This window comes from Corvus brachyrhynchos, unplaced genomic scaffold (assembly GCF_000691975.1).
Source record: "Corvus brachyrhynchos isolate BGI_N302 unplaced genomic scaffold, ASM69197v1 scaffold285, whole genome shotgun sequence".
Lineage (NCBI taxonomy): Eukaryota > Metazoa > Chordata > Aves > Passeriformes > Corvidae > Corvus > Corvus brachyrhynchos.
This window is the reverse complement of record NW_008238323.1, coordinates 541,842-555,055: the sequence shown is the minus strand read 5'-3', so window position 1 is coordinate 555,055 and position 13,214 is coordinate 541,842. Positions and strand designations below refer to the sequence as shown.

The 13,214-nt window shown below is 38.8% G+C and overlaps 1 protein-coding gene across 13 annotated transcripts in view; it reads right to left on the bottom strand.

Annotated features, from left to right (window-relative positions):
- Positions 1–13,214, bottom strand: part of DYM (dymeclin) — a 224,476-nt gene that overhangs the window by 195,711 nt on the left and 15,551 nt on the right. For 7 of the 13 annotated variants that reach the window (XM_017734321.1, XM_017734324.1, XM_017734328.1 and 4 more), the window contains 2 exons: positions 10,072–10,144; positions 9,710–9,814 (listed from right to left, as the gene is read on the bottom strand). In XM_017734321.1, the coding sequence (XP_017589810.1) occupies positions 9,710–9,814; positions 10,072–10,144 (178 nt within the window). The remainder of the gene's footprint in view (positions 1–9,709; positions 9,815–10,071; positions 10,145–13,214) is intronic. The other 6 variants (XM_017734323.1, XM_017734325.1, XM_017734329.1 and 3 more) reach the window with 2 other exon arrangements.

Below are 13,214 nucleotides of genomic sequence, written 5' to 3'. Positions count from 1 at the left end.
CAGTGCAATCTCCTGAAGCAAAATCAGTTCACGCCAGAAAAAAATAGATTTTCACTAGTCTCAGGATCAGAGCTGGTGTGCCTCACTGAAACAGACAGGATTTTATTTAGAAGAAATCAGTCTAATTTTTAACACATTCAAATAGCTTAATATTCTCAAGTGTGCTGCCAGGTATGTTGTAAATAACATGCATTACTGTGAAGTGTGAAAAGAAGAATTTCATGCATTACAATGCACCGACAGCTTAAATTAAACTCTTCTGCAGCAGCTCCACGCCAGAGTTTCTGCAGAGAGTGCAGTTATTTACTCAAAGTCAACAGCAAACTGGAATCACAATTTCCTGGATCACAATCCACAGAACCACACCACCTCTGATACAAAAATGTTTTCAAAAGTGAAGGTTGTGCAAACTCACTGTTTTTCATTTTCTCTCACCTGATTTGAATACTTGAACCCCAAACATTTGAAGTTATGGGTCAGGAAGAGACATATCGCCTAAGTAACATTTTCCTGAAAATCATGATGTCCTTTTGAATTACTTTTACTCTCTGCGAGTTACCTGACTTTTTGCCCACTCCGGAGGAAGTTCGCCAGTGTAAATGCTGGTAATTAGATCAGGCCAGAGGTTACACTCTGATCTGGTTCCACTGCAAATTCACCTCAGCCAGAAGCAAGGTTGCACTAGGAACAGTTCCTGCTCCCTCTCCAAACCAGGGGCACTGTGCAATCCACCACCCACATGCATCCCGTCCCAAGCAAAGCAAAGAGGACTTGTATATATACGTATCAATTATCAAAGGTTCAGCCACCAGCAAAAAAAAAATTAAGAAATGTTTTTCTGTCAAAATAAAAACAACAGTTTGGAAAAACACTTTTTTGATATTACAAAAAGATATATTCAGACACTTATCATTATGACAAAGGCTGAGAATACAAGAATATTGTCTCCTACCCCAAGGTGATGAATGAAAAGGGATATAACTTCATGACATACTACAATATGCACTGGGTCACTATGCAGAGAAGAAACAAATTTTGGGGTCTAGTATACTTTTTCTCCATTTCAATTATTCATTCATTTATTTTTATAATAACTGATACAAATGGAGTAGCAAATTTGAGGAAATGTTACAAAATGATTTTGTTTTGATAAGCATCAGCATAAAATAATAAACAAAGAGGTTACTGTACTGTATTAAGTACATTTTGTGAGGAAAAAAATCTGCTTTCAATATCCTTATATAACTCTGAAAGAAAACACAAACAGAAAGGTAAATTCAAGCAGCCCCACTTAGTGAGTTATTTTCTCTCAGTTCAAAACCCAGACAGGGCACATTTAACTGTAGAAACACTCCATTCAAACTTGTAGAATCTGTTCAAATTAAATCTGCTCTGACATAAACACAACCAGGGTCCTGATATCTGGGGTAACCCCTCAGGTCCAGTCACCCTTAATTTATCAGCACAAGGATAAAGCTTCGGAGCAAAATTATTTTCTCCACCAAGGGTCAAATGTACAGTTTTCTGAAACTCAAGCATTTCTAAAGGGTCACAAGAACTACCAGGAACCTCTTTCAACTTCAAAGAAAATATTGTTTGTTTATATTGAGAGACTATAGAATAGGCAGTCTTTTATTTTTTTATTTTATTCAAAGATATCGGTCATATAGTATGACTTTACATGGAATTTATGCTGATCTCCAACTTCCCCTGAAAACTGTTTGCTTGCAGATAAGGAGGAAACTAGAAATAATGAACTCATGTATCAATTACATGTCAAAATTATTTAGCTAGTTATTTCAGAAAGCCAGAATAACTGCATGTTGTTTTGAGCTTCTGTGGCATTTTTTTTTTCCTTCTCAAGTGTCTTACAAAACAAATAAAAAATCCACAGATAGAGCTCATGTTCTGCATAAATGGACTTCATAAAGCAATGTACCAAAACATGCAGAGGTCTTTTCTCTATCTCCTTTTGGATTTTCTCTTTGGGGATTCATTAGTTATTCTCAATTTTTTAATCTTATTCTCTCTCTCTCTCCTTTCCACAAGGAGATATATTCCCATAGCAGGTAGACAAGCTAGCAGATACTATAGGTCTGTCTCTCAAAACATGCATCTTTCACAAGGAAAGAATCTGAGACAGACCAAAGTCTAGATAGAAATCATGGCAGTCATTTCTCTCCTGCATTTGGGTTCTCCTCTTATCACACGTAGCTGTCCTCCTGGTATCACACTTCATATACAGTGACATCCTTGGACCGGATGGAGCAGGTCCAGGTTCTCACATGTGACAGCCAAGTTAAAACTGATTTCTGGCAACAGACCTTATACATAAACATTTTCTGTGAGGAAAAGACACATCATATCATATCTATCTGAGATTATGTTAAATTATGGATTCTTCATAGAATGAAGAGCTCCAAAATGCAAGATTCCTTGATACTAGCATAACAAATGTGTGCATGTATTTAACACGTGTTTAGTGTCTACCTTTCAATGAAAAACTGATATATCAATGGATTCCTTCCAAAAGCAAATGATGCCAGATAATTTCAAAAAAAACTTTTAAATTAAACAACCAACGAGATGTTTGAATTATAGTAATCTTTAGATAACAACTCATTAAATCAAAAGACAAAAATTAGAATCACAGAATGGTTTGGGTTGGGAGGGACCTTAAAGCTCATCCAGTCCTCCCCCCTGCCATGGGCAGGGACACCTTCCACTATCCCAGGTTGCTCCAAGCCCCGTTCAGCCTGGCCTGGGACACTGCCAGAGATGGAGAGTCCACAGCCTCCAGGAAATAAATTCTGCTAAATCAGCACCATGTTCCATCTTAATCTGCTTTGTCAAGTAGGTAAGAGAGATTGTGGGCTCATCTGGGACCACTATAGCCCTGGCAATACCGCTTTAAAGCAACACTGCATTTAGACTTAGAGTAGTACTGCTTTAGAAGAAATCGGTGCAGTACCTAATTCTTCCAGGATATGGACTGGAGAGAATATCACTTCTCTTCTGGTCTTCCACCAGGAACATACATTGTAGTTGATTTATTTTATTTATTAACTTTGGTGGCAAACCTGTAAATTAGAATCATCAAATCCTAGACTGGTTGTTAGAAGGGACCTTAAATCTTATCCACTGCCATTTGCTGACATGGACAGGAACACCTTCCACTAGACCAGGTCACCCCAAGCCCCGCACAACCTTAGCCTAAATACTGTTTCCAAATTATGTAATCACCCCACACAGAACAAGAACTATGGTCCTGTTAAAACCACAGCTCCCCAGCATCCTGGCATCTGCTTTATCCATTCAAAACCATGTGGATGACCTCCTATCAGCATCACCTACCAAGAACTTCAACAATCTACCTATGTGTCACCATCCTGCTGCTGCTGGCTTCTCTCCAAGGCCAAACACTACTCACAAGTGCTTTCTGTACTCCCAATCATTCAGCTTTGTTCCCTGCCCGTGAGAGAGGTCTGTGACAGAGGAACCAAGGTGAAGTACAGAGGCACCATAGAGGAAAATCCCAGCTATGGACTCCAATTAACACTCTGAAGGCACATGCTGTTGTAAACACTTTAATTACTCAGTGAAATGCAGCTATTTCTATATCAGCACACAGAGGCTGAGAGCTCATAAATGATTTCACACCTATAGAGCAAACATCCTGAACAGTCAGAAACCAAACTCCCTCCAAATTTCAACTCCTACCTCTAGACCAAGCCCCCTCCCTGTTCAAATATTTTCCTGAACTTTCACCCAGCCAGAGCTGCCTACTCCGAGTATTAAAAGGTTAAAAGGTAACCCATTTTCTAATTTAGGAGAGTTGCCAAAAGGGCTGATTCATACAAAAAAGTCTCAAATCATACAGGAACCAGGTTTCATTTCCCTGCTTCCTGAGGGCCCACCAGAAAGGTGAAAGAGGAGTCACCACAGAGAATAGGATCAGTTTTGAAAACTGAAAAGCAAGTACAATATCTGGCTATCAGCCTCAGGACACAAGTACAACAACTCAAAGAGAACATAATCTTTCCTCTTGGAATCATTCCTAATTTTACACTCACTGATGGCACATATGCACTCTGGCAGCTGATAATGGTCTACACTTATTACAGCTGACTCCAAACATTTGGGAGATGTCCCAAGGGGGCACTCAGCAAACACTGACTGGAAGCAGAAAGCATCGCTGACATTTCGTACTGCATCTGCCCCACAGTGGGTATTCTCAACTGGGAGGACAACAGGGTGAGAAAACAAAAAATCCCAGAATGGTTTGGATTGGAAGGACCTTAAAGCTCATTTCATTCCACCCCCTTCCACTAAACCTTCAAGCACCATCCAACCTAACCTTGGACACTGCCAGGGATCCAGGGGCAGCCACAGCTGCTCTGAGCACCCTGCGCCAGGCCTTCCCCACCCTCACAGACAGGAATTCCTTCCCAATATCCCATCTGTCCCCTGGAGCATCAACAATATGGAAATACTCTAAAGGTAGTACCTAAAGGATTGACATGACAGCATGACTCAAGAGCGTTTTTTCACAGACCTGTTCCTAAACCCTTTGAGACTATGTGACTGTGTACATTTTCACCTCACTGACATTTAGTTCTTCCACCTATGGATTAAAAATACTAGAAGTTCTGGACTTTTAAATGTTGCACAGAGAAACTGTATTATGTACTATTTACTTTTTATGTCACAAAGTCTTGTTACCAATATCCACTAAAACTAATTAAAAGGCATTACTTTTCTAACAACAGAACACAAGAGAACAGCCCAAATTCCCTAAAACTGGACAGCTGCAGTGACTCCCAGGTGTAGTTTCCAATCCCCAGGAAAGAGATGATGACCCAGGTGACCAAACAACTACATTAGACCATCAGAGGGTTCTTCCACACAGAGCCAGACCACAGGAATCACACCCTGCATTTCAGTGATGCAGCCTAAGTGAAAGGCAGACCCGCTCCACAGTCTCTCTGTGTCTTTGCTGTTGAGACCCAAATACCTGCACAACCAGGTGTTTTTCAACACCCACCATCTTTTGTGAAAACAGGGCTGAAAACCATATCAGAAAGCAGATTATTAGGAATTTGATACACAGAACAATATACGAAAAACTGTACAGACTTCTGATGCTATGCTCTGGGGTGAGGAAGTTTGCTACAAGTTAAAGCTTACCTAGTGAATGGATAGGTCATAGAGAAATACTGATCTAAGTCTAAAATAAAAACTAGAACAGCGTAAGAATATGTGATACAGATAAGGTTTTCCTACTCAGGATATTTAGACACTTAAAACACTGCACATCTACCATCAGAAATAATGAGTAATTAAGAAAATCTTCCAAATACATGAATACATTTTATTTGCTGCACCATCCCAAGGTGCAGCAGCAAATAAAACTCCCATTATACGAATCAGATCCCTCCTAAACAGAGCACAATAGTCTTAAACTTTGAGGCTCATCAAAGTGAAGCAACACAAATCTCTCTCAGTTTGCATGTTTTCGCTACCTTCAACCTCAGTTTCAACAGATGGAAGTTCGCCTTTGATGATGAGACAAAGTTGCCAAAAATGCAAAAGTCACATAGCTTTCCAAATAATGGAGCTACTACAATCTTGATAAAAATTCCTTGAATAGACTCTTTTAAAAAAAGCACTATTCTGACCTATTCTTTTGAAAGTAACAAAAATAATTAAAATATGGCACTTCTGAGCTAGAACAGAAAACATTTTTTAATCTCTTTGCTGCTCATAACTGGCAAGAAAAAAAGCCTAAACATTTCTCATCATCTGTAAACGGCACCTTTCCTACACTGCAGTTATTTTGTAGAGCTTTATAATCAATTATACTGCCTTTCTTCCTCCTACATTTGACTTTTAAGCTCCCATAAAATGCAGCAAGCATCCCTAAATGAGTCAAAACATTGTCAACATTTAAATTTCCAAACAACTAAGACTGCACCCTAAAACAACCATAACTAGAGAAAATAAGGGAATTTAATAGAAATATCAACTAACTTGTACTGGCACCACAGGGTGCTACTTAGGAGTGATGTAACTAGATCACAGTATTTCATTTTTCCTCCACGTGCATTTATAGTTTTTAATGAAGTGGAAATGCACTGATAACAACCAGATGTTCAGTTATGGATACCAGCTCTTAACAAGCTGCTGAAAGAAGCCTTTATAATTTAAAGCTTTGGGAGCTCCATCCTGCAACAAAATGTTAGCAATAGTTTCTACATAAAAGTCATACAATTAAATACTAACATTGTATCTTTTTGCCGACTATGCAGTTCGAATCATTAGTGTACACTCTTGTGTGCTAACATTAGCAAAACCAAAGAAAAAGCAGAGTATCCATAGCACACTCAAGGGAACCATAAATCAAACATCAACATACAGTAACACAAGTGTTATAAGGGACTGCACAAGTCTAATTGTTGAAAACTGTACTTTCTATAAAATTAAATCTGAAACTTTTATCCCTGGCATTTTGTACAATGCAGCACAGCCCGTTTTTCAGAAAGGTAATTCAAGACATTTTTAATAACTCTCAGACACAGCATCACAATGTTGCAGAGTCCCAGAGTCCCTACTGCAACCTATTTCTGCCTTTAAGCACATTTACCTTTTCCAATACAAACTAACTTTAAGAAAGATTTTCTTAAATTGCCTGTAAAAACTGAGACACTCCCAGAAATGCTCTGCCTCCCGGAAAGGCTCTGCAGCTTTTCCCAACAACAACAAAAAAGTTACGTTTCATAATAAGGGACAGAGATTTGACAGTTATCTTCTTCCACATCCCACATCTTCCTTATTAATTCTGAGAAAGACAATCCACCTGCAATTTCGAAGTATGCTGCAGGTTGTTTTGTAGGCAGAAATGAGCTTATTCTGCCAAAGCTGATAACTAGAGCAAGCTCAGAGGTGAGTGACATCTGCCCATACTCAGGAAAAGACTGGAGCCTTGAATTCAGTATCCCTGTCAAGCCCCAACTCTTACAATTTAGAACCACAGAATGGTTTGGGTTGGAAAGGGGGCAGCCCCAGCTGCTCTGGCAATTCCAGCCCAGCCCCTCCCCACCCTCCCAGCCAGCAATTCCTTCCCAATTCCCAATCTAAACCTACTCTGGGGGGGATGGGAATGAGCCTGAATAAAATTCCCAATCTAAGCCATTCCCTGGGTCCTGTCCCTCCAGCCCTTGGAAATCCTCCCTCTCCATCTTTCCTGCAGCTCCTTCAGGCCCTGCAAGGCCACAATGAGCTCACCCCAAAGCTTCTCCTCTCCAGGCTGGACAATCCCAGCTCTCCCAGTCTTTCCTCCCAGCAGAGCTGCTCCATCCCTCGGATCATCCCAGCTCCTCTGGACTCTCTCCAGCAGCTCCACATCCTGCTCTGTCCCCAGGGCTGGAGCAGCTCTGCAGGTGGGGCCTCACCTGAGCAGGGCAGAGGGGCAGAATTCCCTCTCCCCTGGTGCCCATGCTGAGGATTAGCCCAGGGCATGGGGAGTTTCTGGGTCCCAATGCACATGGTTGAGGCATGTCCAGCCTCTCTCACAGCCTCTGGGTTATCAACAGATATCCCAAAATCCTTCTCCTCAGCGCTGCTCTCCAACCAGCCTGGAACAACCATGCCTGCAAAATACCACACACAGAAGTATCCCAAGCACCTGATGTGACATTGAGAACAAGTTCAAAAGGAAGGAGTGCAAGACAGCTGCACAGATACCCCTGTTCCTACATTATGAACATGGACATGGCCTTCCATGCTTTAAAAATAATGCTACAGCTTCAGTGAAGGAGAAAAATAGAAGCTTAAACTGGGGTGCAGACATGCAACATATTCACACGGCAGCTGCCAGCTGTATACACTCCTTCACCAAACTGCACCTACAGAACCCAAGGGACACACTAATTGTCACAATCCTCTATTAAGGCTACTGAATGCTCCTAACAAAATCTTTGCTACTCTGAAAGACACTTTGAAGACCAGCTCAGCATGGAGATTTTAATGGTCTGTCATAACAAAAATTCATCTTTTATAGCAGCTTTACAGACAGACACTGTTACAGTGTCACTGCAAGCTGCCAAAGCTGGCTGTTCTCTCGCAGGTGGATCCTAAGTCCTGACACACAAATCATAACAAGTTTGAATATTTAATGTGTTCCACTCAATCTATTCCTTCCCCAAATTCACATACTAGGCTTGCAATTCTCTTGCTTCATTCCAGCTAAAGACAGAAATTAACTACTCCCTTGAAACCAGGGAGAGGGAGGTAAGCAAGAATAAACTCACTATGAAAACAATCCTGATCACTCTCTTGAACAAAATTAATAATAAACTAATACCTTATAACACCTTTATGAAGAACATAGTTGGACTGTGTTTTAGAGAAAGAAAGTTTTCCAGTATCTCCTTTCCTCTACCTACTTCCCCTTCGATGATATGGGAACAAAATTCTTAGTTAAGACATTATCACATTGTTAAATGTATTTTAGTGATAAACAAGACAGTAATACACATTTTTGTTAGTATTTTACTAGCAATCAGCAGCATGCTATTTCAGGAGAAATTTAGCTAAAAAAACTTACATGACAAAAAAAATCCCAACCACAAAATAAAAATCTTCCACATCTCTGTCTTATAGTTTCTGATATAGCTGAATATTAAAATTATGGACAGGCTTTATAATTTTCTATTTAAATATTCCCATTTTATCACTAGGTTTTAGAGTAATCTACGTGCTTTCAGCAGCTGCTTCCATTTGGAGCAACCACATTCACACAGAAATAGAGATGCTGACAGGTTCAGTTGTTGAAATGGGTGAGGAACAATCATGCTGGTGTATTTTCTTCTGCTGGAAAGGCAGAATAAAGGAACTGGACTGCACACACACAGTGGTACTTCCAAGAAAGAAAAATAAAAGCCTGCAGGATTTATGAACTTGTCTGTATATCACAGTCCTCTCAGCCCTTTGTACTTCCTCTAATCTGCTCCAAACAAAGCCTGTATCTGTTCCAGGAAGTCCTGACAAGCTCTGTGGAATGACACTCTGAATCACACCACTAATTCATTACACTCTACCTACACAAATCCCTCGCGTTAACGTTGACAGAGCTGTATTTAATGACAGCAGTGTTTCAAAAAACATTGCATCTTTGTCAGTTTTCCAACCAAAAGAGCAATCCCAGCTACAAAATAGCAGAGCTTTATACTACACTGTAAGAGACAATATGAAACTCTTCCAAAGCCATGATGCTTCAGTTGGGGCACTACATTTTAGGCACAGACTACAATGAAATTTAACACTAAAGACACTGCTCACTCTACCTTTAGTAAAGTTTATCATGGGGAAAAAGGTTAAAACTCATCAGAACACTTCCACAAAAGTGAAAGAACACTTTTATTTCCAAGGAACAAAGCATGCTCTCCTACATAAAACACTGAAGTATGTTTTATGACACATATCCCAACAAAATGTGGAATCAACATCTCTCAAATACAACAGATGCATGAAAAAAAAGCCATATAAACAAATCTGTAGATCTACAGAAACATTCCACTTATTCATTTCTCTTATCCCTTCTCCAGACATCAATTCACTGGAATTTCAGAAATCAGTATTAAATAGCACAACATGATTTATTTTTGCAATTTAAACCCCCACAGAACTGCAGAAGAACTTTAGTTTTCACCTTACTGCATACCCCAGAGCTGAAGTGACACCTCCACTGTACCTTCCCCTGTACCATGAGCACAACCATTTCCACCAGTTACTGTCTGTGTGCTGACAGGGGTACCTGAAACAAATGGAATAACTTCTGTTGATGGTTTGAACTGCTGTGTGAGACGTTCATCATGTACTTCTTCCAACAGAATATTCAGGGCTGGTACTGGCAGCAGCTTATCATTATGTGTACTGCTCCATCACATGGAACATTCAAATACAACTACATAAACATTATAATCCCATTACTACAAGTTTCATGCTCTCAAATGATCAGTTTATAAAAGAAGACTTAAAAAAAAAAACAGCAAAAGAAAAATGCCTACTTACAAGAGGGGAATTTCAACAATGAGCTGGATGAGGCAACACAGCAACTCTTCTATGAGGTCTTCACACTCTGTTCCTAAAAAAGAAACATGTCAAAGGATTTCTGGGTTTTCAAACACCAAAACAAAGCGAAGATTCAAACACACAGATGCAGATGATCAATATCTTAATTAAGGAACAAACACTAGAAGTTATACCTGTTAAAGGAGATAGGATTTTTTTTCCTGAAATAGAAAGCACTTGAGATTACCAACAGAGAAAATGGTGATGCCTTCGCTTTTTTACATAAAAAAGTAACTAATAACAATTGCATAAATTAAATGAGATGCTGGTATTGTGGGAATTACATTTAGCACATCAAGCCTTGCTTTACTACTCAGAGGAGGTAACATTAAACACTGTTATTACTAACAGTTGAACTAACCACTGTTGACTTCTCACTGGTCCACAGTTAAGTCTCCTCTCAAAATTCCCTGAACTTCACATATTTTCTCACTCAGTTTTATAAACCCAAGCGAAGAGTAATCAGAAGCAGTTTTGTTTGTCTAACATACACTGAGCAATACTCTAAAAGAATGTCAAAAGAATGCAGCCACTGAGCACATCACTGCTGCTCTTGAGTAATACACATACAATTTTTTCATTAATATATATATTTATTGAAGAAGTTTTACACATTTCAATGACAAGTTGGTGCATTTTAAGGGAACAGAAATCTTTCTCTAGTCATACACAATGTGATAAAATGCATGGAGTGATTCAGAATTATTTAAAAACTTGCAACTATTCTAAGCAATAAAACTGGTGGTATTTTACATCAGCAATTTTTAAAAGCAACTGTAACAAAAGACTTTTAAGACTCACTGAGGAAAAAGCTTATTAAACCACTTGAAGTTACCACATAATACTAAAAAAAAAACAAAAGATAAATCCCTTGGTTCATCAGGATTTATTCTGCTTTCAGAAATAAAATTATGATGAGAAACCTACATCATCATAAGGAAGTGGAGGGTTTTATAGTGCTGAATTGCTAAGGAGCAGCATAGCTGATCCTCTGCATTACAGCATTGGAGCATAATAATTACCCAAATGCCTGTTTATTTTGTATTTTCAAATAAATAAGTCCTGCCATAAACACAGCATTATAGCCAGGTTACAGCAGTATTACTCTGCTTAACCCAAGTCTGTTCTTGAGTCCAGAACTCAATTTTAAGAAGCACACCAGGGGGAATATTCACTATAAAGCAAAATTATTTCTTTCCGCAATCAGTTTATTAAAAACACATTAAAAATTGTCACCTAGTGAACTGCACATTCTAAAGGAAATCAGTTTTTTATCACGGAAACGTGGTTTCCTTTCTATAGAATCCCCCATGAGTAACACAATGCAGCTCCTGTTAGTAAAACCAAGAACTGCTCAGAGTATATAACCTTGGACAGAAACCACAGCCAATAACAGAGCACAGATAATATATTCTAAAGTAACTTGAATGTGACATTTTCCTAAGGCTTTCTGAACCTAGAAAATGCTTATAAAGCAAGACTTCTACTAATTCCCAACAGGTACCCAATTTTTCTCCTAACAGAAGAAAGTGAGAAGAAAAAGGTTAAAAAAGTAAAGTGAGTGCATTTTTAAAACATCATTTCTACATTTACCACACTACATGTACAACTCATCTGAAAAGAGAATAAGGTTATTTGAATATGAAAGAAGGCTTTTCCCTCAAGACAATATCCAAAATAAAGCAAGAAAACACCAGGTTAGCACATTCACGCAGAATGAAAGATGTTATTTAAAATTTTTTAAAAAGCTGAATTGCTGTAATCAATGTCATTCAGCTACAATAATTATTGTATCCTTTTCCCAACTGGGGCACACACATTCTTGTTTAATTTTCATCTTGCCAAGACAATGAGGAGGATGCAAGCCAAATCTATAACGTGAGAGAGAGCTATAAACACAGAACACTCTGTGTTTTCACAAACAATGCCTCTTTCAATAGCAGGATAAAGACAATACACACAAGACTCATTCACATTAATAGATCACATACTTGGATCAAAGACCTGTAAAGCCTTGGGGAAAGTAAGTACAGGGTGAACCTGTCCAAATAAAATTAGAGCAGGGAGAGGAATCATAGGTGCATCTTCTAAACTCTAGTGCAGAAGTGACTCAATCACACAGGTTTTAAAATGTCCACTTATGGTGAAGTACCATTTTTTCAGCAGCTATATTTAAGTCCTCAGATGTGAACTATTTCATTTTGCAAGTAATTTGATGGATTCTGACTTTTTGGTGGGGCTTGTTTGGTTTGGGTTTGAGATATGTATATATACATTTTAATTTTTTTTGGTTTTACTTTTTCAAAGTTACATACATTACAGGCACTGGATTAGCACACACAACACAGGCAAAATGTCTTATGCAGAGGAAAGCAGAGATGCCAGGAGACCCCAATTCTAAAACCAGTCCAGCTCCATCCCCTCAAGAACCTAACTACTACATTGATAAGACCTGATCTGGTGGATGTGCTGAATATTAGTATTAATAAAATATTCCAGTATAACAAGGTATATCCTCACCGTAGATGCTACTTGTTTTTCTGCCCTGTTACTCATAAAGAACCTGGACACAAGTAATGAAATAAGTCATTCCTTGCAAAATAGACTTAAAGCTTCCTTAGGTTTTGTGGTTTGATCTTCAGCTCTAATGACTCTCACAAACTTCCAGCTTCTACTTAAGAGTGTGAATAATGAGTACATAAATTAATTGCCTTCCCTCATTTCCTTTATGTGATAGCTAAACATTCATGAAATCATTTAAGGCTTTAAATGTGTTGTTATTTTTACACTGTGTTCACCATGTCCTCATACTTGCTTTACTGCATCACAAACAGCCCTTAGTACCCTTGTGTTTAAAAACTTCTCTACAGATAATAAATAAAGCTTCCTACTACAGGAACAGGTGAAATGAATTGATGGTCTGATTGAAAATACACTACTCAGCATGTGCTCTCTTACACCTTTGAGTCACAATACAGTTAAAGACTGTGCAGAAACGGGATACAGTGGAAAGATGAATGACTTGTGTTAGTGAGATTAACTCCAGCTTCAGCTGAGCAGATGCTGACTCCAGTTTGGGATTT